The sequence below is a fragment of the Typha latifolia genome, chromosome 7 (assembly GCF_019914945.1).
Source record: "Typha latifolia isolate L0001 chromosome 7, TyphaL0001v2, whole genome shotgun sequence".
In the NCBI taxonomy this organism is placed as follows: domain Eukaryota; kingdom Viridiplantae; phylum Streptophyta; class Magnoliopsida; order Poales; family Typhaceae; genus Typha; species Typha latifolia.
The window spans coordinates 6,106,390-6,133,017 of record NC_133092.1 but is presented as its reverse complement, the minus strand read 5'-3'; the positions used below and the strand labels follow the sequence as shown (position 1 = coordinate 6,133,017).

General features: G+C 38.7%; 1 protein-coding gene across 2 annotated transcripts; it reads left to right on the top strand.

Moving 5' to 3' along the window:
- Nucleotides 1-340: 340 nt before the first annotated feature.
- On the top strand, nucleotides 341-26,628 carry LOC140792743 (PTI1-like tyrosine-protein kinase 3). 2 transcript variants are annotated; one of them, XM_073143905.1, is made up of 8 exons: nucleotides 341-547; nucleotides 1,395-1,530; nucleotides 4,272-4,522; nucleotides 4,669-4,795; nucleotides 4,881-5,154; nucleotides 10,806-10,938; nucleotides 25,847-25,933; nucleotides 26,079-26,628. In XM_073143905.1, exons 2-8 carry the CDS (start codon nucleotides 1,437-1,439, stop codon nucleotides 26,223-26,225), a joined length of 1,113 nt encoding a protein of 370 aa, XP_073000006.1. In that variant the 5' UTR covers nucleotides 341-547; nucleotides 1,395-1,436; the 3' UTR covers nucleotides 26,226-26,628. The 2 variants fall into 2 exon arrangements, with proteins under 2 accessions (XP_073000006.1, XP_073000007.1); XM_073143906.1 differs by lacking the exon at nucleotides 341-547 and adding an exon at nucleotides 653-718.

The following is a 26,628-nucleotide window of genomic DNA, read 5'->3' as shown; positions in this document are numbered from 1 at the left end:
TAACATGAAATGTTCTGAGGATTATTTTATCTAAAATTTAGAGAAGAGATGAACTTGAGGGTAAAATAGTCATTTGAGTATTTTCTCTCTATAAAAGGGGGGTTAATAGAATTTTTTGTAAAGAAATTTTTTGACGAGGTTAAAGTGTTAAAAATAAATAAATAAAAAGGTTTATGTGATAATAAGCAATAGTTTAAGGGGTTGAATCGTAACTGACCATTTTTTCAACCGTTTAAAGAAATAAATGAAGAATAACTCAAAAAATGAAATATAATAACCTAGATTTACCCTTTTACCCTTTGGGTACTAAATGCGGACAATACAAAGCCTACATTCGAACAACAAAAACGGAACGAGAGAAAAACAAGGGGGCAGGCAGCACTTCTATGCGAAGCTCAGGTGGGTTGGCCTCCAAACGCGCGGATTCGCCACCACCGCCTTCTTCCTCACCACCACCACCTCCTCCTCCTCTTCCTTTGATTCCTCCTCTTCCCCGAAGCCCTAACCCCGAGAGCCAGGAGCAGCTATCCCTGCGGCGAGATTCGAGGTAAAAGTCCCTCCTTTCCCATTCCAAGGCTTTCTATCCCGTTGGAATTTCTGCGATGGGTTTGTCGGACTTTTGAGACAGGTCTTAATTGTGTGCGTCCTCCGATCCTTTTCGTTGGGCTCGTTTTCGGACCTTGGGGTTTGGAGAATCTGCGTACGATTGGCTCGTTTTGTAAGGAAGCAATCCATTGACCTGAGGCGTTTTTTCTTGATTGGAAAATTGTGGGGTTGTGGTTCCTTGGATTAATTTTGGATTTTGTTGATTCTTTGTTTTTCATGTAGGCTGTTGATTTGAGGTACTTGGAAATTCGATTTTTTGTTTTGTTTTTTTGGATCCTGTAAGAATGTGGGTTTTCTTAATTACTAGCGGAAATCTTTAGCAGTGTCGTGAGGCGTGACTTTCGCCAATAATTCGTCTTTTTGGGCAAATTCTAATTCCCTGTTGAACCATTTCCTTATAATTGTTGATTATTAGTAAATAAGGAAACTTTCTTGTATCTCTTTTGCTTCCATTTTGCTTTCTATTTCCAAGGAAATGTTCTCTTTTTAGTCGTATTCCATTAGTGGAGTAAAAATGCCCTTTGTTGTTGATAAGTGGAGATGCTAGCTTGCAATATTTTCCTAGCTTTTAAACGTCCCTAGTTAATAATTGACATAATTGATAAACTTGTAGAGCCTATGAATAATGAATTTAGCCCTGATACCTTGAAAGCATGTTTGTGGCTTTGCCAACATTCTGTTGCATGATTATGTTCTATAAAAACATTCCTGTTGGGTATCCCTTGCTACATCGTGAATATGCAACTCTCACAATCTCATAAATGATTATATTATTTTTGGATTTAAAGGTACTTGAATCACAAAGAAGAGGTTTGAAGAAGAAGTGTGTGATGCGCCGCTGGCTTTGCTGTCGTTGTCAAGTGGATGAGTCTACCCATGAACATGAAAATGAGTATTTCAAAAGCCCGGGTAGCAAGATAGATGGTGTGTTCTTTTGTGCTTTATTTTTAGGTGTCTACTTAGTGGTCTTGACAATCAAATCAGTAAAAGAAATATCTAATTCTATGACATTAGCAATTTGTAGTACAATTTTTCTATGATTTTGCTTGCATAACATGAAAGATTTGTGCTTGATGATTGATAAGAGCTTCGTACTGTAGTATCTTGAGCATGAGAATATCCTTTTCTACAGTTACTTGTTAGGTCTGTCATTGATCCTATATTCACTTTGGAGATGATCTAAGACATCTGACACACATATATTAACACTTTCCTTCTTAAATTATTTGGTGTTTTACTTGGTATGACTGGTCATAATCTTGTTCATTACAATATTACCTTATTGAGTATTATGCTTTTCTACTTGTGTTCGTGATTACTAATGACTAATTTAATCGACATTTGACAATTAAGATTTCAGTAAAATATATCTAATCTCCTCCAACAAAGTAGCTTGGGAAGCATTTCTTTTATGCTCCAATGACCTTCATCCTAACATGTATGCAGAATTGACTGGCCTATGTGCCATGCAGTTATTATGCAGAGCCTGATTTGCCTTCATTCTGGAACACCTTACACATCTTATGTGAACTTATTTCTTTGACACCTTTGTATGTTGGCAATTACATTGATATTTGAGCTAACATCTCAATGATATTTCTTTGTTACTGCTTCATGCTTAAAATACACATTTTTTACTCAAAGGAATTGCAACTGCAGAGTGCCATGCTGTTCCAATTGAAATTATTGTAGATGTACTTTGTGCTATGAGGCTTATATTTTATTGATACAGGCCTTTTGTAAAGTTAACTCTTTCTAATATTCCTATAAATTAGGGCATCTGTATATTTTAAATATTACCTTTCGCTGTTTTTTTTTTGCAACTGTTGCGGATCTAGTTAATCTCATGCTTGAGATGGTAAGTCCAGGCCTATCTTGGTCTTACTTCTTTGTGTTGGTTTATAAGGCTTGTTTTAGTTTAAATAATTGGAGCCACCATATAGGGTAGTTCAAAATCTAAGAAACACAAACACGGACATAGGATACTGATACAACATGATACTTATGGAAGATCTTTAAAAATAGGACGCAATATATTTAAGACCAAGGTTCGAAAAATCAAAATAGAGATCCTCCCGAAAAAATAATCAGTCAGATTGGCCATATCGGCCGCTCGGATCAAATTGAACTATTTTTAATTACATAAAATTTAAATATTATTTAAAAATGTAGAAATTTTTTTTAAATTAAAAAAATAAGAAAATAACAATTACTCATGTATGAAGTCTAAAAACTAAAAAAATACTTACTTAAAACCGCTACAATGAAGGAGAGAAAGAGTGGAAGAAATGAAAAGGTAAAAACGAAAACAATTCTACAACAATGAAGGAGAGAGAAGAGAAAAAAAATTGCAGTAAAGAAATAAGAGAAGAGATAGGAAGAAAGCAAAAAAATAAAAAAAATTACATAGCTGAGGTCGCCGGAGTTGGATCTGCATGGTGGAGTTTGCTAGAGATAGATATCTGTATCGGAGAAGCAATAGTAGAGAAAGAAAGAGAGAAATAGTGAAAGAGTGAAAGAGAGAGAAATAGTGAAAGAGAAGAAGAAATCTGGATCGAGATCGGCCCGGATCGGCCGATCCTACCTGATCCCACTCAATTGGTTGGGATTGGGTTTGGATTAGAATTGGCTAATCCTTCGAACCATGTTTAAGACACGACAAAATAAATAAATAAAAACATGATATATATGTATATATATATTATTGATACATGTAAAGAAATATATTTCTAAATTATAATGTATATAGACAAGTATGCACAATCTATTCATGAGAGAAAATCAACGTGTGCACAATATGACAAAGATATCTTAACAAGTCACATATGATAATGCTAATACGTGTCCCGAGTGTCTGAATTTATTTTATTTATTTTTTAAATATCTGATAGTTCTTAGAAATGCCCGACACATGTCCAAGTAGTGTTTGACTAGTGCTGGACATGGACACGACATGCTATCTGAAGTATCCACACACCCGCACTTTTGAGTTCGAAATCTAGGAAACTCTTTGGTCTTTTAGAATTTAGACCATTAGATAAAACTGATTGCTCATAAAACAAGGAAAAACAGATCATGTTCATGCTTGTTTACCAGTTTAGGGCTTTAGTAATTTATGCAAATCAAATCTATCTTAAGATTTGTGTGGCCACCACCTTTATTTTCCCAGTAGTTTCTCACTGGAGATGGTGCTTGGAAGCAAATTGAGCTACTGTAGATCGTTGATGAAGGCTGTACTCTTTCTAACTTGTTCTTAACCTTCAATTGGTTAGGCTTTTTTTGATCTCTACATCTTAAGCCTCTTAGGGATGGCAAACTGTCATTCTCATCTTCCAGTGACCAGTTTCTTTTAGTACTTTTGTAAGTCCATATATGCACACACACTAGACTATAAAATATAAAGATTACCATTCTCTATCAGGTTAAGCTTTTAAAGTAGTTCATGTATATATGTGCATGTTTAATCTTGGTCTTCTTTTCTATTTTTCTTGTCTCTATTTGGTGTTCTGCATTATCTCGCTGCAGAATCACCACTCTGAATTTCATAGGGAGGTGGTTCCATTATATTGAATCATTGATGTGCTGCAATCTTTTTCTTTTTATATCTGTCTGGTGTTATTTGTGCTTTTTCTGTTCCTCTTTGATTTTCTGCTTGCATTTTACAGGAATTCAAAAGGGTTCAAAGACTTCTGCTGCTGCCAAAGCTGAAACCCCCAAAACACCTCCTCCTGAAGTGCCTGCACTATCATTAGAAGAACTGAAAGAAAAGACTGATAATTTTGGGTCAAAGGCTTTGGTTGGTGAAGGGTCATATGGGAGAGTGTATTATGCAGTTTTAGACAGTGAGAAACATGTTGCTGTTAAAAAACTTGATGTTTCGTCTGAGCCTGATTCCAACACTGAATTTCTGACACAGGTCTGGCTGCTAATAATTGTTATGGCTAAAGATTGTCACTCTTATTTGTTTCGTATTATGGTACTAGGTCATGCTGTTTCTCTTTTTACCTACTTATCCATCTGTTTTATAGGCCTTAAGCACTCACAATTACATTGTGATGTTAGGTTTCAATGGTATCAAGATTAAAGCATGAAAATATTGTTGAACTTCTTGGTTACTGCGTTGAAGGAAATTTTCGTTTGTTGGCCTACGAATTTGCAACTATGGGTTCCTTGCATGATGTTTTGCATGGTATAACCTGGCATTCTCTATAATGCATGTATCCTCAGGTTGCTTATCTCTTAGAAGGAGCCCTAATCCTTTTCTGGAATAACAGGAAGGAAAGGAGTCCAAGGTGCACAACCAGGTCCAGTGCTTGACTGGATGCAACGGGTGAGAATTGCTATAGATGCGGCGAAAGGACTAGAATATCTTCATGAGAAGGTTCAGCCTTCCATAATACATAGGGACATCAGATCAAGCAATGTACTTTTGTTTGAAGACTTCAAAGCAAAAATTGCAGACTTTAATCTCTCAAATCAGGCTCCAGATATGGCTGCTCGTCTTCACTCTACTCGTGTCTTAGGAACCTTCGGTTATCATGCACCAGAGTAATAACTCAACTCATATAATCATGCAGTATGTGTTGGCATCAATAATGAGTTAATTCCCTAGATTGTTATATTTAGTCTTCTTTACATCTCAATTATGTTTTTTTTTCTTCATATGAAAATATGTTGCTGGCAAACTAATATTACCCTTAATTTTGATTTACCATTATTTCAATCTTAGAATGTGTAGCCCTTTTAATGAAGGTCAAAGCTTTAATCTTTCATTTTAACTACTGAGAAACATAACTGTAAATCTTGCTATCTTTGAAGACAAATCTTTCCCTATAGTCTGTTTAGCATAATTTAACTGCTTAGGAGTACATATTATTATTGTGTGAGGAAGATGATGCATCATTTTTTTTCATCACTTTCTTTATCCATAAATATTAATATCATATTGTAGAAAGCTAGAAATATCTTTTGTCCTCTAGATGCACATTTTTAAGTCGATGACATGTGTCACGATCCAAAATAGGAATTATGATCGGCCATGCATCTCAATATGCTTGAGATGGACGAAACCTTATTAATACTCTCTACGTGTACGATGGCAAAATAAAAAAACAAAATGAGAATGTGCTTTATTAAATTGTATAACTAATTGCAATAAACATAAAACAATGTTAAAGTTTTTGACTCTCTAAACTAAATAAATAAAACTTTTAATCTAAAACATAAAATCTAAAAGAGCGGAAAGGTAAATAGGTGAATACTAAGTGGAGGTGGAGTCCGAGTATATCTCGCTTAGTCTCCCCGCTGACTATTATCTGAAATAGATAAACAAATACAAAAACAATAGAACCCATGAGCCAACAATTATAGCTCAGCGAGTAGAATTCACTCACTAACTAAATAATTTTAAATCATATTAATGCTGAATAAATTAAACTAAAAGCAACAATATCCATGACGATATGCAATAGGCATACTCTCTAAATAATAACAATGGAGAGATGTCACAACTTGTAACCTTGCACGGTTTCAACATATTAATATCTTTTCAATATTTATGCTGTCATATGTCTCAATAAGTCTAAACCTTGTGGATCCACATCAATTAGAAGTCATCTCGAGATGATGCTCAGGACTTTTCTTCATACCTGATCCGGTTAGGGTCATCAGAGGGTATCACTCTGTGATTAACACACTCTGTCTTTTTCTCTAACCGTTGAGAGAAGTTAGAGTCACCTATGAAATTTTCTCATTCGTCCTAGGACTGTTCCCTAACCCCGTCAGAGTCACCTAAGAAAGTCACCGCAGTGATCTAATTTAAGACTTTCCTCTGGACTTCTAGATAGACTTGAGTCACCACAGAAAATCGCAAGCAATTTATACCGGGACTATTCTCTAAGTCGTACCAATACTAGTCTCATTTTTCTTTTCACAAATTTCAATATTTGCACGAAGTATGATGATGCACTGAATATAATAATTAAATGCACACAGAAAACATAACAATTAAATTTTCGCATGTACGGATGAAATAAATAGATTTGCACACAGAAATTGCAACAATTTAATTTGTTACACGTAAGGGTGAAATAAATAAATTGCACACAGAAAATTTACATGGTCTGACTAAGATACAAAATACTATAAAATAAATATGTGAGTGAACCCACTCACCTGAGTTTAGGTAAGACAACCGAAATCTCAAATCTCTAGCTTACGTACTAAAAATCACCACCTTAAATAATAAATAATAATCAAAATTTTTAATTTGAATAATAGCAATATTTCTAAGATTTAAAAAAAAACTAAAAGAAAAATTAAAATGGGTTTAACCCACCCATTAGATTAGGCTGGGCTGCTGTTGGCCCGGCCCAATCCAAAAAGAAACCAATTAAATCGGGTTAGGCCGAGGCCCAGCCAAATTAATTGAATTGGACTCGGGCTAACCCGCAGCCCACCAAATAAGTGGTTCGGTTCGGGTCGGGTTTGTGGATCCGAAATCCAAACCCGAACCGAACCCGACTTAAAAGGAAAAAGGGGTTGGCTAGGGTTTAACCCGAGCCCAGCCCAACCCCTTTCTTCCTCTCGCGACCGATGCGAGAAGAGGACTGAGGGAGAGGGTGACCGCCGGCGACCCCTCACCGGCGACCCATTCTCGACCACTTTTAACCTCTCCTCTCCCTCTCTCTCTCTCTCTTCATCGTCCTCATGAGGTGGAGGAAAACTCACCACCGACGGCCGACGCCAAGGTCGGCGTCGATTGGAGCCACGAGGGCTCCCTAGAAAACATCACTGACACTGGCTTGGAGCACGAAGCCTCCGGTGACGATGCGATTACGACCCGAAGCCGCCGGCCGGCCGGCCTGATTTGCCGACGAGGCCGAATTCCTCGAATTAGGTATTTCTAATCTATCTCTTTAAATTTAAATTAAACTAGAGGGATGAGAGAGGACTCACTGGGGAGGAGTGTGGTGGTCCTAATTTCCTCTGGCGATGCTCCGGCGATGCTCCGGCGATCCGATTCCACAGCAACAACTCCGACGGTGAGACCAAATAAGAAAACGAAGGAGGCTGGGGGGGTTTGAGGAGAGAGAGAGAGAGGATTAGGGTTTAATTTATAGATTAGAAGAGAAATCCAGACCTAATCCAATCCGGATTAGGCGCGATTTCTCTCTGCGCCTAGTCGCGTGCCGGAGAGGGAGAGGGGAGGGCTTGCACGTGCAGAGCACGTGCACCCTCCTCTCTCAACCCCCAAATTTTTTTTTTTTCTAGTTTTGACAACATGTGACCTCATCTCACACAAGAGTCAATTAAGAATCGCAATCTCATGATATCCCCCATTCCCAATCTTTTGACAGTATATGTATTTCAGGCTGAGTTACTAAGGAGCTAATGTTTTATTTCAAATGGATTGTGTAATGTCTTTATTTCCCAGTTTGTCATATGTAGGGATATTGTCTCTCATCTACTTGATCTGGAAATCTGAAATTCGTTACCCTTACCTCAGGGCTCTTTATGTAGGTTAGATTTGACCAGGAAGAATAGTGTTGGGCTTTTGCTCTCAGAACTTACTAGTGTTCCATTCCAGGCTTTCCAGATTTTAAATGAAAAGAGAAAATATCCCATCTGAAATAATTTCCACTGTCTTTTGACTAAGCTCATTTTCATTCGTCCTCCAAATTAAGGTTCTAAGTATCAGTTTCGGGATCAAATGTTTGAAAAAACAATATATATTGGCCATATCGGCTGTATTGGCTTTTCGTTTCGGATGATTTGGATTGGAAATCAGCTGAATTGTCCAATCCAGTTCGACAATATGAATCAGGATTGGCCGATACTTCAATCCATGCTCCAAATAGTCTAGTTATTATGGCCTCCTCAACTCTACACGTGCTCATAGAATTGGATCTGATGCCAAACAAGCCTTATGCTACTACCAAATTGATTCAGAAAATAGAAGCCACAGTAACAACGAAGCCTCAAGTCATTCTCTTTTGATTGGGTCATCCTTCTCCTCAACTTTTTTTTTTGTCAGTTTCTCAGCCCTCTCAAGGAGGGTCTTTCTCCCCTCCTTGCTTCCTTGAGTGCTAAGGAAGAATCTTCTTTCACCATTTCCTTCCTCGTTTCCTCCCTGTTCACCAATCCCTTAATCTTGCTCTCTCGAGGACTAGGAAAGGGGTGAAATAAGGAAGAGAAACAAGATCTTATGGTATCATTATTGTCAAGTGGATGTGCGATAAAGAAAAACAAGTATGAATTTCTTATCTATATGCTCTACTAGATGTCCTTTCATGATTATAGAGATGAATATTGCCACAACATAAAAAATTAATTTTAGTGGGTCCACCGACTTGAAGGACAACACAAGAAAACATTTATGAAAACAGAAAAAGACCCACTCATGGAAGAGACATATAATTGCTTGTAATTGGTCCCTGTTGTAGTAACTTTAATATTTATATTGAGTTTTAGCATTATTTTTATAACTTCATGTTAAAAAGTGCTGAAACCAGAAGTATGGATGTGGATATAGGATATGGATATGAGACAATATGGATAAGCAGATATGACAAATCTCAAAAAATAAGGATACTGATACATTGCCTATATATATACACATATACATGTACAAAAAATTATAATTATTTATAGCAAATTGTGAGACATTTATATAAGAGCAAGAATATTGTTCTATAAATCATGAATTGATTGTGCATCTATGGGAGGAAATCCTAATATTGATTCCCTTCAAATTCATAAATCATGAACAATAATATAATATTAGGGTCAAATGACCTAATGAAATTCTAATTTGACTTATCTTTGAACTCTCAAAGTACCCAAGAACTAAGAAGTATCCTTTTTTTATTATTAATTTTGAAAAATCAGATACATAAAGGAAGTATCTGACACGCACACCTCCCTAAAAGATAAAATGCAATTAAATTTGGAAAGATCAGGCTGCACACATCTTGATTGGGGGAAAGTTGTGTTAACATAAACAGTGCACCAAAATTTGGACTAAGTCTGGTTTAATTTTGAAGTTTTGTTTGAAACAATATATATTTATATCTATTTGGTTTTAAACAGAAGTATCTAATTTCGATCAAGTTTCAGCAGTTCTTTTTTGTAAGTTCAGCTGAATTTGAGAATTTGCAACCAAATTAATATTTGACACTAGTTTGAACCTAACACCTGATTGCTTTATGTTGTACCTTCACAGATTATAATTGGACTTAAGTTGGAAAGGTTATGGTTGAGGTTGCCAATGCAATCAAAGTAAATGTAGTTCTTTCTTTTCAAAAGTACTGATGGTTGATGTCTTAAATTGTCAACATTGAGATATTGCTACATACCTAAAGAATAAGAGAGATATAAAGAAGCAGATGATTCAGATTTGTATATTTCAGATTAGAAACTCTGTACCTTCATCACAACACCACATACAATAGAGATGAAATGCAAAGAGGAACTGCTAACAACAAGTGCACCATTAGCTGACATGTATAAAAGCTCACATCACATGAGCAACTCACTCAAACATCGTCCACCTGTTTTAATTCAGTTGTAGCATATATTAGAAAGAAAACACTTGGTCTTCAAGATTTATGACTATCTATTTCATAACTTTGTAATCATTTTCATTTTTCTGATTTTGAGATTTAAGCGCTGCTCTTCCTTGAGAGAGCCTTTAAAATCTTCCATGCCCAAAACATTTATAATTCTTAATCTTTGAATTCTCCATAAATATCTAGTGTACGTGTATATATGTTCTTACTCTTATTATCTTTGCTTTCTTTTGAATTTACATATTCTTTCAATTTTTATATGTTAAAGTAGACCTTTGAAATTTGATCAAAATCTGCTGCTGGAAAAGTAAAATAGATAGTTTTTTTTTCAGATATATCTTGTTTGAAGTTTGAATTAGTTAACTATTTACCCATATGAATTTTTTGATCCGTCAAATCCTTATTGAGGGATAACCTAATTATGACTAAAATTTGAAAAGATTAATGTAAAAAGCTGAAAAAGTGTGTATGAAAAGAAAATTCATTGTTTCCAATGTTGTTAGTGCTGCAGTCTAACTTGATGCCCACCCATCTTATGATAGAACTTGACTTGTGGTTACATAGTTAAGCATAATGTTCAGAGCACTAATTTTCATCTCCTAAGGAGTATTATGTGCCAATGGAATGCAGGTATGCTATGACTGGCCAACTGACACAGAAAAGTGATGTATATAGCTTTGGAGTTGTCCTTTTGGAGCTTTTGACAGGAAGGAAACCTGTGGATCATACGATGCCTAGAGGGCAGCAGAGTCTGGTTACATGGGTAAGCTTAATTATCTAGCTGACTATTGTTGTTTTGAGTAGTGACAGTACTGAATGTATTTCGAACAGATTACAATATTATGTGATTTAAACTTAAAAATTATTTGTTCTTATGTTAAGTACTGTCCATTTCATTCTATGTGATGATTAGAAAAATGCATAGTTATGTAAACAATAACAAGAATAAAAATAAGGTTTAATTACACTAACACCCCCTGACATTTAAAACGCTACAATTAGATCCCTAAATTAATCGAGCATTGTAGTGTTGCCTTTCCGTTGTACCGACGTCCTATTTTTTGACTGAAAATAGTCACGTATGGTTCATGTGTGGGATTTGTAACAAATATGCTCTTAGAATATAAATATATTTTAAATTAGGACAAGAATATCCTTCTTTTACCTTCTTTTTTTCTTCATTCATTTATTTCTTCTTCTTTCTTCTCCACCCCAGCCCAAACCCTTCTTCGTCAAAACCAACCCGAATATAAAACCAAATAAATCTGAGTCGCCATGTTGACCAGTATCTAAAATGTTAGAGAAATTCATAAGCCAACAATTATAGCTCAGTGAGTCCAACGATATAGAATCCATTTAAGAACCCAATAAATCCGAGTCCAACGATATAGAATGACGATTTCACCAAACATGCTTATAATCAAGGATGGCCGTGTCGGTGGCGTACCGGCACGTGGCACAAGGGGTGCCGCACGACACCCCTCCTTATAGCTTTGCCATCGACCTCGTCGTCGAGCTCGCCGTCGCCGTCGCCGTCACCGCTTGCCAACGCCGTCGCCGCTCGCTCGAGCTCGCGTCGGGTGCCCTAGCTGAGGGAGGGGAAGAAAGAGATCGAGAGAGAGAGCTAGGGCACCTGACGCGAGCTCGGGCGAGCGGCGACGGCGAAGACCAGCGACGACGGCGACAGCCAAGGTGGTACATTTTTCTTTCCTTTTCTTACGGCACGGCCGGCAAGTGCTGCGGCACGTGTCGTGCCGTGCCAGCCGGCGGTCGGCACGGGTCGTGCCTGTGGCACGGCCATTGTTGCTTATAACAACAGTAATAATAATAGCATGTAACAATTAGCTAATAATTTGCTTGTGAAGAAAATAAAAGTTCTAGTAGTCGAAAGAATCAATCTCGGAATTAGACGTTTGAAAGCCAATTCCTATGAGTAGAAGGAGCTTTAAGGCGTTCGAATGGCCCCTCCAGGGTGTCGAACGCAATTTTCCGAAAGTCGAAGGAGCATTAAGGCGTTCGAACGCCTTTCCACTATCCTAGGCCAATCACTACCATGATCGGCCATCCTTTCCACGATTCACTCCTATAGATTTGTCCTCAATCCAAAATCTCTCACATTTCTAAAGCCACACATTCCTCTAATTGTTGGATTTATGTGTTCATCTTAACCTTGACGATCCGCGGTAACCCTAACTTTATGCTCGAGAGTTGGAATCCATTCTGTCTTCGGATTTGGACTCGCAACAATTGTGGGGTTAGTAAGGTGATTGTTATAGTGGTATCAGGGTAGCTCTGACCTTGGACTATCTTGAAGCTCCATTAATGTTGAACACAAGATCCCGAAGGAATCTTGAAGAAACGGCGAATATGGATGATCATCAGATCGTCATGAGAAGAAAAATAGAGAGATACTCCAATCAAGCCTAGCCACTCGGAACCACCTACGGTTGGCCATGTTAGGTCGAAGGGTAGACGTGTCTCCACGGACATGCTACTCCTTTGTATGTTGGAAGAAATGACGGAACGAAAAGCAGCAAAGGCAGCCCAAGAGAAGATGGTGGCACTTTTAGTCGATGCACTTGTAGTTAGGGTGATTGTCCCTACACCGTCGGAACCTTGTCGGAACAACCCACCACTAAGGAATGAACCATTGCTGCCCATGCCATAAGGGCGAGAAGTAATAGAACCCAAGGGACTTTGCGGAAGACGAAGGGTGGCACTACTCCAAAGAGGATGAACCACATCATGATGACATGAAAGACGACCACTGAATAGGCCGAGGACGCTCTCCTTACAGACCTGCACAAGGCGCTCACCTATGGAAGATTGGGGCATTTGCACTTGAATGATGAGCATTGACTTTTCCAAATTTAAAGGAGGAGACCTTGTCGAGCGGTTGTACCCATGTTGAGCAATTTTTTGCCTTTCAACGAATTGAGGAAGATGCCAAGGTATTGCTAGCAAGTTCTCATTTAGAAGGGCTTGCCCTTTATTGGTACAAGTCGGCTTTTGCTAACGGTAGGTTGGAGAACTAAGAGGAGCTGTGACACCCACACTCTAAACACGTGCATAGCACGAGCCCACACGGCACGTGCATAGCACCTGACCAATCGGTTTGTTACTGACAATCAAATAAACACGTAGCAACATCATAATTTTCTCCACAATATCTAAACTAAGAATAACTCAAGTCTAACTGTCAACAACATACAAATAACCTTACTTGGGTCCCACACAGGCCACAACACATCATCAAGAGCTTTTCACAACTACATATACACAACAGAGGTATATACATAATTATACAAGTACAAAGTCACATGCTAAAGTAAAAGACAAGGATACAGATACACTTTGGAGGATGTCAACTATTACATCAGATAAGATAACTCAACTGGCATACAACACTAACCACACCCTACTCCTCACGCACCAGCAAAACCTCTAAGGGAGTATCCTGCTCTTCTCGATCACCTGGGTGTTTGGAAAGTAGAAAACAAGAGAGTCATGAGCTAAAGACTCAGTGAATAGACTTTACCCCGAATCAGTGATGCTAAACAGAGAGTAAATCAAGTACTGGATAATATGAATCAGAAAGAGTATCATGTCATGAATGAGTAAATGAATGTGTCCTCAATACTACATAAATAAAATATAGATAACATGTCATGTCATAAATGATAAAAATACATAAACCTCGACAATGAATAAACAGATCACCACGTCATATGATTATCATAACTCTCTCTCAAATATAACACATGATGCATGCCGACCCTAACAATGCTATGATATCAGATACAATTATATATGATGTATATTAACCACTCAATAATCAGATATGTCAGATAATAATGAAGTCATATGCATTTCTTAACATCACGATCATTACCGACATCTCGGTATAATATCGTCATACTAGACCACGTGCACATCAACACCGCACCCCGGTCTCAACATCATGCCCGAAGGCTCGCAGCATACTCTGCCATCCGCAAGGAGTATCTCAAATATAATTATACCCCGCCACCTGCTAGGGTATCAACATCTATCCAGACCGGGCACACACATAGTTGATAGAAACCTCGTGAGGATAACTCGCCACATATGCCCTGGCGAACGGCATGTGTCCGAATGTTTGCTGCGCACATAGACTAACGACCTCGGACGTAAGGCCAACAGGATCACGACTATGTCGAGCGACCAATCATCCACCAAGCGTGTCTTAACCCTCGCGCCCACTCGGGTATCCTCACGCTTTCTATCAACTATCCTATCAATCACATTTCATGCTTTCCTTCTAAATGACAGAGCAAATGCATATATCCAGTACGATAACAAGTCAATGCTTAACAGAAATTTAGGTGGAATAGGAATCAAGAGAAAATGATGCAATGTAGTCTCCAACTGTATCGTCAACACATGCATACTTATGCTACAGATCAACTCGGTAAACAATCATAACAGTAGAATCATCTCTAATCATCTCTATATATATCACCAATGTACTCATATCCCAAATCAGCATAATTGAATGCATGATAAAATATGCTCGACTGTAATCATCTCTAGATAAAATCATATAATCATGCCGGAGGCCAAAACATGCATGTACATCATATATACTATAACCTAATTTGAGAAAGGCGTCTAGGGGATAAGCCTACTCACCCCACTGCAAATACCAAACCACCACTCGTTCACGCTACTACGATATCGATCACGCCTCGATAGCTAAGTCCACGGAATCTTGAACAGGGGGGTCGGAATCTGAAATTATTTATAGCAAATATGTCAGTCTTTCTATTAATTTAAAATTAACCAGACAAAAGAATAGTTTCTTATTGTAATTATGTACTCTTCAAATATTTGTTTTTGTTATTTATTAATCATAATTATATTGTTTATTTTTGTATTTAGAATATATTTTATCTGTCTATTATTCTCTTTGATAATTAAGAAAATAAGAATTAAGTTACTGCAATTAATTACGTAAGAATATATGTACATAACCCTAAAAATTCCTTAGGATTAAAATAGTAATTTATATTACAGGCATTTTGCTAAACATGGTATAATTAGAACTATATACTAGCTATGATATAATTATATTTAATTTGTATAACTTAATTACATTGAATTAACTAAGCTAACCTAATTGTGCATATATATATATATAGAAAGAGAAGAGAGAGAAAAAAAAACAGAAAATAGAATTGCATTTAGTTTGGGCTCATTGACACCATGCACAACAAGGCGCCGGGCGAGCCCAGCACCACTTGCAGGGTGCAGACATAGGAGAGAAGGGAAGGAGGAGGAGGAGGAGAGGAAGAAGGAAGAGAAGAAGAAGAAGAAGAGGAAAGAAAAGGAAAGAAGAGGGTTGGGCCATGGGGGAGGGGTGCGGCCGCTAGTGGCCACTCAGCGGCCGGCCTCTCGCCGACGGCTCAATCCTCCGACGGTTCGGAGAGGAAGCCGACAAGGAGAAAAAGAGAAATAGAGAGAGAGAGGTAGAGAGGGAGGGAGAGAGAGAGAGAGGGAGGGAGGCTCACCGGAGCTATAGGAGGTGGCGGCGGCAGTGGGTAAAGAGAGAGTGTTTGAGAGTGAGAGAGAGAGAGAGAGAGAGAGAGAGGAAGAAAAGGGGGAGAGAGGCGGTGGGGAGGGAGGCTGCGGCGGCGGCGGGGGCCCCGCGCGCCCCGGGCTCGGCCCGGGTTGGCGGAGCCGGTGCTTGGGGTGCGTGGCGCCCATCTCGGTTGCCACTGCATGGCACGAGCTGTCGTGCCATGCAGTGCAGGAAGAAAAGGGGGAGAGAGGCGGTGGGGAGGGAGGCTGCGGCGGCGGCGGGGGCCCACCGCGCCAGCTGGCTCAGCCAGGTTGGCCGGGCCAGTGCTTGGGGTGCGTGGCGCCCATCTCGGTTGCCACTGCATGGCACGAGCTGTCGTGCCATGCAGTGCAGGAATAATTAATTAATATATATATATTTTTTTTAACCTTGGGTTATTACAGGAGCACTGTTTTGAAAAGCAGAAAAGGCGGCCGCCATGGCGGGGCGGTGCACCGGCCGCCCCGCCATGTTGAAAGGCGTCGGCAAAAGGCAGCCAAGCGCCTTGGCGGGCTGCTTAGGCGCTAAATAGTGCTAGGTGGGCCGCCTGGCCCGACTTGGCGGGCTAGCGCTTCGGCCCGCCAAGTCGAGATGCGGTTATTAGTGAGTGGGTTGGGTTTTATAGCGGACCGGGTTTAATAAAACTAACCAATTTAGAGGAGTTAATTGCTAATTGCTTTATGAATTATTGAATTAAGATTACAAGAGAAGGAATTTTTTTCACTGTCATGCATTATTAATTGGGGGAATTACTAATTGCTTGCTATTTAAGTATATATACTACACTTATTTATTTATTTATATTAAAAATGTTAGACCGCCTTGTCACCCGCTTTGTCGCCCGCCTTTCGCCTAGGCGCTAGGCGGTGGGGTGACCGCTTGCCACCCACGGCCGCTTTTTAAAACATTAGGGAGGAGTTAAGTGCTGGAATTTCTTAGTATTCTAGTGCCAAAGGATATGAAGATTTTGATGCCCTCCTCAGCAAGCTTGTTCAGCGAACTAATGTTGGTGCTTACTAAGAGGAGTTCGAGAAAATCAGTAGTAGTTGCAATCCGCATAGCCGGATGTGCTACTACGAAGTTCATTTGTGTCAGGGCTGCGGGGAGAGATCTAGACGGGCGTCAAAGATCTATGTCTAGCCACCTTAGATGATGCTTCTTAATATGCGATATTGATAGAGAGGAAGCACAAAGAGCTGAGGGGTAAAAGCAAGGAACCATATCTTGGATAAGACAACAACGACCCGGCTTGGTCGATCGTGACTACGAGTGAGTAGGCTGCTATACTAAGACCAGTAACAGGTTTTCTAGGTCTTTAGGCTCTACTTAAGCCTTCATCTGATGTGAGGGGAGGCCATCCACCTTAGATTTGAACTCTCATATCTACGTAGGTAAAGAAGCGACAAGCAAAGGGTATTTGCTTTCGCTATGAATAGCCTTCATGCCCGGTCATCGGTGCAAAGACGATAGGAAGCGTGATGTTGATAGATGGCCATGAGGATATTGACGAGGACATGGTTGTAGAGGAGGAGAGTGTTGAGGAGACTCAGGGGCAGATCATGTACGAGCATGAGGCGCTAAGACCCGCGAGGCAATATGTGAGCTCGAAATGATGATGGATCATTTTCCTTACTCTATACCTTGAGGACAAGGTGGCGAAGTGTGGTGGACTATAACAAATAGCTAATAGTTTGCTTGTGAATAAAATAAAGGTTCCAATAGTCAAAATAATTAATATTGGGATTGGGCGTTCGAACCGCCCTTTAGGCATTCGAACACCAATTCTCGAGAGCAGAAGGAGCTTTAAGGCTTTTGAATGGGGCCCCTCCAAGCATTCAAATGCAAATTTTCGACGACGAGGTCCTCGGGTCTAGGTGTTTTCGTTTAGTTCTTTTGCTTATGTTGGGTAGTCGGACTTGAGCCTGTTTGATCTGACTCCAAGCATTCAAACGCAAATTTTCGACGACGAGGTCCTCGGGTCTAGGTGTTTTCGTTTAGTACTTTTGCTTATGTTGGGTAGTCGGACTTGAGCCTGTTTGATCTGACTGCCAAGTCTAGTCAAGTCAGGGAACCATCTATAAATAGATGTGGTGTGCACCTGGTTAGTCATATTGGATTATCGAATTATTTTTGCAAGATTGTCTTCTTTTTTCTTGTTTGACTAGCCCCGAGCCGTGGTTGCCTTAGCCACCATCTAGGCTGGCCACTGCTGCCTACCTCCTTGTCTTGCCGCACCCCTTAACCCTAAGGAACGACCCTACTTATCTATCCATTTCCTTTCGATTACATCGATTTTCACTATCGCCATCTCTACCGCCTTTCCACTACCCTAGGCAGATCACCACCTTGGGCACATTTTAGCCACCCTTTCCATGATCAAATCTGATAGATTTGTACTCCATCCCAAATCTATCACATTCCCAAAGCCACGCATTCGTCTAACCATTGGATCTATATCTTCATCTTTACCTTGATGATCCGCGGTAACTCTAATTATTTGCTCAAGAGTTGGAATCCAATTTTGTCTTTCGGATTTGGATTGCAGCGATCATGGGGTTAGAAGGGAATAGTGTAAATCATATCTCATAACATGTTTCGTGTCAATATAATGAATCTTTCTTAATATTAATAATGTTCATGTCTAAATTGGGTCAATGCCATATGGATTCATATCAATACGAAGTTACATCGAGACGACACTCAAGTCTTTTCCTCAAAGTTGATTCGGTTAGGTCACTAGGAGTTGTTATCGTGATAAACACACTATGTCTCTTCCACTAACTATTAAGAGAGATTAGAGTCACCATAGGAAGTTTTCAATTTAACTTGAAACTTTTCTTTAATTATGTGTTTCCACTAATATTCATGATGATTAAAATTGTTATTTACATAAAGTATAACAATACACTAAGTCATGTGTTTTGTACACAGAAATATAATATTTAATTTGCACATAGAAATATATGTGATCAAGTAAAAAGTATGAAATACAAGATGAATAAAATGTGAGTGAATTTACTCACCTTTGTCTAGGTGAATCAATTGAAATTTCTAGTTCATGTGCTAGTAAAATCATTGTCACGACCCGAGATAGGAATCATGACCGGCCATGCACCTCAATATGCTTGAGATACACGAAGCCTTATTAATACTTCATAAGTGTATGATAGCAAGAATAAATAAACAATGAAGATCTGCTTTATTAAATTTAAAACTAATTACAATAAATATAAAATAATGTTATTGTTTTTGAGTCTCTAAACGAAATAAATTTATCTTCTAATTTAAAACATAAAATCCAACAGAGCGGAAAAGTAAATAGGTGGATCCTAAGTGGAGATATAGTTCGGGTACATCTCGCTCAGTTGCCCCGCTAACTATTACCTGAGATAGATAAATAAATAAATAAAAAGAATCCATGAGCCAACAGCTATAGCTCAGTGAGTGGAATCTACTCGAAAATCAAATAATTTCAAAAAAACTAAAATCAACAATGTACATAACAATTTGCATTATGCATGCTCTTTAAATAATGACAATGATAACAATAGAGTGTCACAATTTGTAATCTTACACAGTTTCAACATATTAACATCTTTTTAATATTTCTACTGTCATATGTCTCAATGGGTTTAAATCTTGTAGATCCACATTAACTAGAAGTCACCTCGAGATGACGCTCCGGACTTTTCTTTATAGCTGATCCGATTAGGGTCATCAAATGGTATCACCATGTGATCAACACACTCTGTCTTTTCCACTAACCGTTGAGAGAAGTTAGAATCACCTAGGAATTTCTCATTCATCCTAGGAGTGTTTCCTAACCCCATCAGAGGCACCTAAGAAAGTCATTGCAGTGATCTGATTTAGGACTTTTCCTTGGACTTTCAGATAGACTTGAGTCACCACGGAAAATCTCAATCGATTTATACCGGGACTGTTCTCTAAGTCGTACCAATACTAGTCTCATGGAAAATCTCAATTGAAATCGATTTATACCGGGACTTCTAGATAGACTTGAGCACGAGCAACAACAGCCCGAAGCCGCGGGCCGGCGTGATTTGCCGGTGAAGTCGAGAAACCCAAAATTAGGTATTTTTGTTTTACCTTATTAAACTTCAATTAAAATTTATGGGTGGGAGAGGGCTTACCAAGGAGTCACGTGGTGATCTCCGTTGGCTCCAGCGGCGCTTCGGCGCAGCCGATTCCACGGCGTGGCTCCGACGGTGAGAAAGAAGAAAGCGAAAGAGGGGAGGAAGAAGAGAGAGAAGGGGGCTGAGGTGGTTAAGCAGAGAGAGAGAGGATTAGGGTTTTGATTTATTGATTAAAAGATCAAATCTAAACTAGATTTAGATTCGGTTAGATATTTGTGACTGCCTCGTCGCGTGCTGGAGAGGGAGAGGAGAAGGGGTTGCACGTGTAGAGCACATGCACCCTCATCTCTCAACCCCTAATTAATTTAATTTAATTTTTTTTTCTAGTTCTTAAAATCATCACCTTTAATTATAAATGAATAATATATTTTAATTTAAGCTGCATACGTCATTGCACTTCCACTTGGTATGAATCTCCTAATTCATATGATTCAAGAAAATATCGATTTTACAAGGGGAATCCAATCCTATAGGAACCTATCTCAATTTCTCTTTTGCTAGGCCCATAGCTACCCTAGGCGTCGAGACATTTTGAATGACGACTATCAAATATATCAAAAAATGTTACGAGATTGATATTAACTGAATTTAGTATAAGCTCAAGACACATAAGTGCTCTAAATATGTTTCGACTTGTGATCAATCCATAGATACTGATAGAAAATAAATAGACACTCAGGATTTGCAAATAAAAGTGCTAATGTCATGACCAGTCCATAAATTGTAAGCTTCCATAAAAGCTAGACTCAACAATAAAGTTTCTCATATTTTACCTTCTGCTTCTGGTTGTATAATAATTTCTTATATTTAAAATTAATTAAATTATTAAAATGGTTTAATTTAAGCCCAAAGAGTTGGGTTGGGCTATGGCTAGCCTTGCAACCCACACACTCTTAATAATTGGGTTATGCCAAGGTCTAAACCTCAAACAAGTTGGGCCTTAAAGTCCAACTCCTTAATACATATTAGACTAGGTTGGGCTGTGGTTGGCCCGCAGCCCTCCCACTTATTAGTTTGGGTTGGGTCTTCACTGACCCAAACCCAAACCCGAAACCAACCCGAAGTCGAAAAGCCAAAAAGGCTTGACTCGGGTTGAGTTCGAGGTCAACCTTCATCTCCATTGATGGAGGTCATCATGAAAGGGAAAGGAGATCCATAGTGATGATGCTGCCAGAGGGCTAAGCCGAAGCATCCACGCGACCTCGACAACTCCTACCAAACTTCTGTGGTGCGCGACCGACGGTCATGGAGCTTGCCTTTACAACCATTTGAGCCACGAGGACTCATAGTAAGAACTTCAATAGCACGAGGCCGACATTGAAAAGCTTCGGTGCACGAGTAGCAGCGACCTGAAGCTGTCAGCTGGCCAAATTCGTTGATGAAGCCGCAAGCACAAAAAATTTAGATTTTTTTTTTTTTTTGTATAAGCTCCGATTGTTCTGGCGCTACTTTGGTGGTCCAGTCCCTTAGTGAAAGCTCCAACATGGTTAGGAAGGAGAGAGAGAGATAGATAACAACGTAGGGAGAAAAGTTGGGGTTATAGGGGCAGATTTAGTTTATTTTTGCAAACCGATCAAGTTGGTCAAGAAACCCGGGGCACTCTTGCTCTTGTCGCATAATGGTAAGGGAGGGGGGAGGGGAAGGGGGAGCTCGTGCGCCCTCTTTCTCTCGTTTAATTATTATATGAACAAGAAGGAAAGCATTTGCCAAGGATGTTTTTAATCAAGAACGAAAGTTGGGGGCTCGAAGATGATCAGATACCATTCTAACCTCAATCATAAATGATGCTGACTAAGGATAGACATATGTTACTTTAAGGACTCCACCGACACCCTATGCGAAATCAAAGTTTTTGAGTTCCGAGAAAAGTATGGTCGCAAGGTTGAAACTTAAAGGAATTAATAGAATGGCACTACTAAGCACATGCAGCTAACCCTAACCTCCGGAAGGGATGCATTTATTAGATAAAAGGCTGATGCGGGCTTTGCTCATCGATCCGATGATTCATGATAACTCTATAAATTGCAATACCTTTGTTTCGGCGACACATCATTCAAATTTCTGCCCTAACAACTTTCGATGGTAGGATAGGGGGTCCGGTTAAAGTTGCATAAGGAATTAACACATGTTTCTTTCTAACACATTATATATATGATAATGTCAACATATGGGAAGAAATTAAATTGTTGTTTATTAATGATATTTTTGACTTTGCTGATAGGTGAAAAGTTGCAAGAAAATTTGTCGATTACTGTTTAGCCATATAAGGACACTACTCACAGCAGTATTCAGTTAAAAATATAGTTGTTGCTCTAATATTTGTACCTTTTAGCCTTACCATGGATAATCTTGAAAGTTGTTGATGTGATGATACACTTAGGATTTTTTTCTTATTGCATTAGGTGCTTATTTTCATTAAAATAAAATTCCTGTAGGTCGCGTTCGAACGTAGGTGGAGTCGCGTTCGAACGCTTGTGAACCCTTGTAAACACCTTGTGAACGCTTGTGAACGCCTTGTGAACGCTTGTGAACACGTTTGTGAACTCCCGCGTTCGAACGACTTGTGAACGCCTGTGTCGTGTTCGCAAATCCAGAGAAGGGGATTTTTGAGTGCGTTCGAACACGATCGGGCGTGTTCGAACGCGATCGACGAGAATCCTCTAGAATTAGGGTTTCATATTGTTTTAGGATTTGTTGGCTAGCCTCTATAAATATGTGGATAGCAACCAACTTCATATTGGAATTGGATTCTTGATTTCTTGCCTCCTATTTTCTCTCTAGACTCCTCCCTTCACTATCATTCCACCTCTACCGTTGGCAAGGTTTCTCCTCACTTCTAATCTCCCTCGTCTATTAAATCACCCCTCTTCTTTGTGATCTCGACCACTTCGTTTCCTTCGTTTACTTTCCTTAATCACTTCCACAATCCACCCTCATCTCTATACCCATCCATAACCCTAACATCCACTCCACCCGTCACCACCATCACCACCACCATCACCCACGTTATTCCGTGTTTTCGTCCATGCTACAATTTGAATCTGTGAAGGGCGTAAATACGAAAGTTGTAGATTAGGAAGTTACAGATCTAACCCAATTGGTTTTGTAATTTTCTGACTATCGGAGAATATCTGGACGAATATTTTTCTCGATTGCGCGGACTGCTTTCTATAATAAATTTAGATCTTGAAGGAATCTTAGCGTAGCCTATCTTTGGTTCCAGATTTTATCAAATTGGTATCAGAGCCTAACAATTGATATCAGAGCTTATCAATTGGTATCATAGCCTAACAATTGGTATCAGAGTCTAACAGTGATGTCATATTACTTGATTTGCATTAATCTTAGATCATTGATTGACCAAACATACAACGAAAAAGTATAGGATTGTACTGCTGCTACCATGCCTGGTCTGCAAGAGCAACTGAGCTTGTTTTTCCCCCTTAAATTGCTAGGAGTCAAGAGGATACCATTAATTCAAGATGTACCACCAAGAACAGTATTTTTAAGTTTTAACAAAGAAATCAGTCTATGCAACTGCTAGGGTGTCTTCCTCTCTTTGACAACAACAATCAAGTTTATAGCTCCTTAACATCTCTCTTTCTTTTTGTCCTTCCCTTTCTCTCAGCTTGTTCCTTTCTCTTCTTGTCATTGGCATGCCGTGTGTTGACGTGGCACATGCTGTGTGACTGTTGGCTGGCATGCCTCATAGCACCTGCAAAGAGCAAGGAAATCTTTGAGCACGATGTAAATTGGAGAATGTACACTATCTATTGTTTCACGTTTCAATGTCAAAACCTCAGTCCACTATCATCATCTATCTATTGTACCTTAAGTTTATAACTCAAGCAACATGGAACAGCCATATTGTCTTAATTCCTTGCATTATCATCACCTTTCCATCAACCAATATAATTTAAGTTACTTTTTTGGTCACAGGTTATGTGAAATGGTTCCTTTACCTTATTGTGAGCTGCTTGAGTATTTTCATATTCGTTATTTAAGACATTCAACAATGAACTCTGAATCTTCTAAGAATAAATCTCTTAAATTCCAATGGACTCCATTTTTCCTTGTGACTTTCAGTTTTCTACTTTGCCTCTCCATTTCCATGCACTATCCCTTTTCCCATATTCTGTTTACTTCTTCCTTTTGGTTGACATACAGTAAGACAATTGGACTTGCAAGAATTACTTTCAGTTGTATGATGACGTGGCTTTTTACTCCCTTTGGATGTCTGTGCATCCACCATTGGGTCAAACGGATGAATTTTGTAGGGATGGGATAGGTGATAAAATAAATGCTAGGTATAGAAAAGGAAAGGAGGGAAAATAGTGCTACATGCTAAAAGAAACAAGTATTCCTAAGGCAGATCTGGAGAGATGAATTGGTTTGATAATCAACATCCTTCCTTTGTCAATAGTGTTTTGAATGAGAACCCTACCTACCCTTTACTTTTCTAATCTACTTCTTTTCCAAACCTGTAAACAGTTAGCAAGTAACTTGTGTTTTACCATAAATTTGCTCCAACCGGAAAGGCTTGAATATCCAATTATGACTTCAAAATTAGCACAATGTAGACAAGGACATTTTATAGAATAATGAAAATATTGGAGCATAAATTTACTTCCTCTGCTTATGATCTCTCATGGCATTTTGTAGGCTAATTGGGATGTTTGTGTGATTTTATGATATGCTTACTGGAATGCAAGGATAGTCGTGTTGGTCGGCACGCTACGTGCCGACCGACACATGCTGTTTCAGTGATCTATCAACATATGGCACGAGCTATGCACAACCCTATTTCGGGCCGTGCTGGGCTCGTATTGTCTGATATGGGTATAGTATCGGACAACACTCATTGTGTTGCTCGAAATCTATTAAGTTAAATAAAAAACACTCAAAATGATATATCTAACTTAATTTTGTTAAATCTATCATTTGTAAGTCATTTTATATAGATATGATATTTTGATGCTAGATTTATTAAAAGTACCTTTCAAAATGTAGGAATCAAAGGGGAAATTCGATTTCCCTCAAATCTTTTCCTAGATATTAAGAAATTCAAAATTAATTTGTCAAATTCATTCAAATTGGGTGAAAATAGGTGTAAAAAAATGTTAGATTAACTCTATATGATTTTATTTTGAACCCAAGGTTTACAGCTTTGAACTAAAATTTTAACATAATTAGAAATTACTTGATAATAAATATTTTTTTCCGAAAGTTAAGAACTATTATCAATTAATAAATGTGTTCAATCATATCATATGTCGAATCATATTTCTATTAGACTATTGATATATCTTTAACAAAAAAAAAGTCATTTACAACATTATCTACGGATCAAAAGACTAATATAGGCTTTAATACATATATTAAAATTTAAAATATGTATATAAAATCTAAATAACATATTAGATGCATACCAGTAGGCGTGCGTGTGGCACAATAAGCATTCCCAACCGGCACAGGGTGTGCAAACAAGGTATTGGCATGATACACGCTACTGGCATACAATTCTTGGTGGAATGTCATGATTATATTACATGGGTTATAAGGGCTGAGGCAGTAGATTGGGAAGTGTAGATTGGCGATCATAGATTTCACAATCTTAAGCTTGCCAAGTTATGACTTTTCACCCTATAAGGGGATGAGTGGAAGGATATAATCTGATTTAGTGTTCTTCTAAATTAAATTATTTACTAATGCAAAGACCTTTGAGATCTACACCTACATGCAAATAACTAGCATCCATGCTAGTAATGAACTTTGTTTATCCCCCATTCAGTGAGCAGTTGTCATATTAGAGTTGATGATTCCATTGCTAATATATTCATTCACTTTTTGTGCGTAATAAGAAACCTGCAGATAACAAGTTCTCTATTTATTCATGTGTTTTCTTATCCTTTATACAGGCAACTCCAAGATTAAGTGAGGACAAGGTCAAACAATGTGTAGATCCAAGGTTAAAGGGAGAATATCCACCAAAAGGAGTTGCCAAGGTCCCTATCTATAACCTTAGTGAACCAGAAATCTTTTTGTTTTTGGCAAAAGAAGAATAATTATCACCAGTTAATTGACAGCATCACTGGTGTTATTCATGCAATATTTGAAGGTTTACCATGTCCTTTATTTCTGTTCCTGTAGCTTGCAGCAGTGGCTGCTCTCTGTGTGCAGTATGAAGCTGAGTTCAGGCCCAATATGACAATTGTGGTGAAGGCGTTATCTCCACTTCTCGTAAATAAGCAGGCTCCACCACCTGCTGCTACAGCTGCCTCAGCTCCAGATAGTTGAGGTCTGGGGTTAAGCACATAAACAAGAAAATGGCCTCTTTTTGGTGCACAATCACACACAACCATCAAGTTTCTTCTGGGTTTAATCTTCTCCCAGTTTTATGTCAAGGACTTGACATGGATCCATAATTATTCACATCCATTCTACAGCTTGTAAACTGCTTTCCATGGTTGATTTTTCCACCTTTATGTTTGGCTTTACATTTTTTTTCCTGGCGGGTGTTAGCCAGTTATGGTTAATTGAGCCTGTATATTGATAGTCCTGGTATTTCTCCTATTGCAGCTGTCGTATGACATAATTTGAAACACTAGAGTGTGTTTTAGTCTCTAACAACACCAAATTCCTGTACCAGTAGCTTGAAAACAGTTAATCTTATGTTTGATAACAAGATTTGTTCTTTCCA

Excerpts from the sequence above, each read along its gene's own strand:
- LOC140792743 (XM_073143905.1), top strand. The coding sequence starts at position 1,437 with ATGCGCCGCTGGCTTTGCTGTCGTTGTCAAGTGGATGAGTCTACCCAT. Across the intron at positions 4,796-4,880 it reads CTTGCATGATGTTTTGCATG|GAAGGAAAGGAGTCCAAGGT; the intron begins GTATAACCTGGC and ends CTGGAATAACAG. Across the intron at positions 5,155-10,805 it reads TTCGGTTATCATGCACCAGA|GTATGCTATGACTGGCCAAC; the intron begins GTAATAACTCAA and ends AATGGAATGCAG.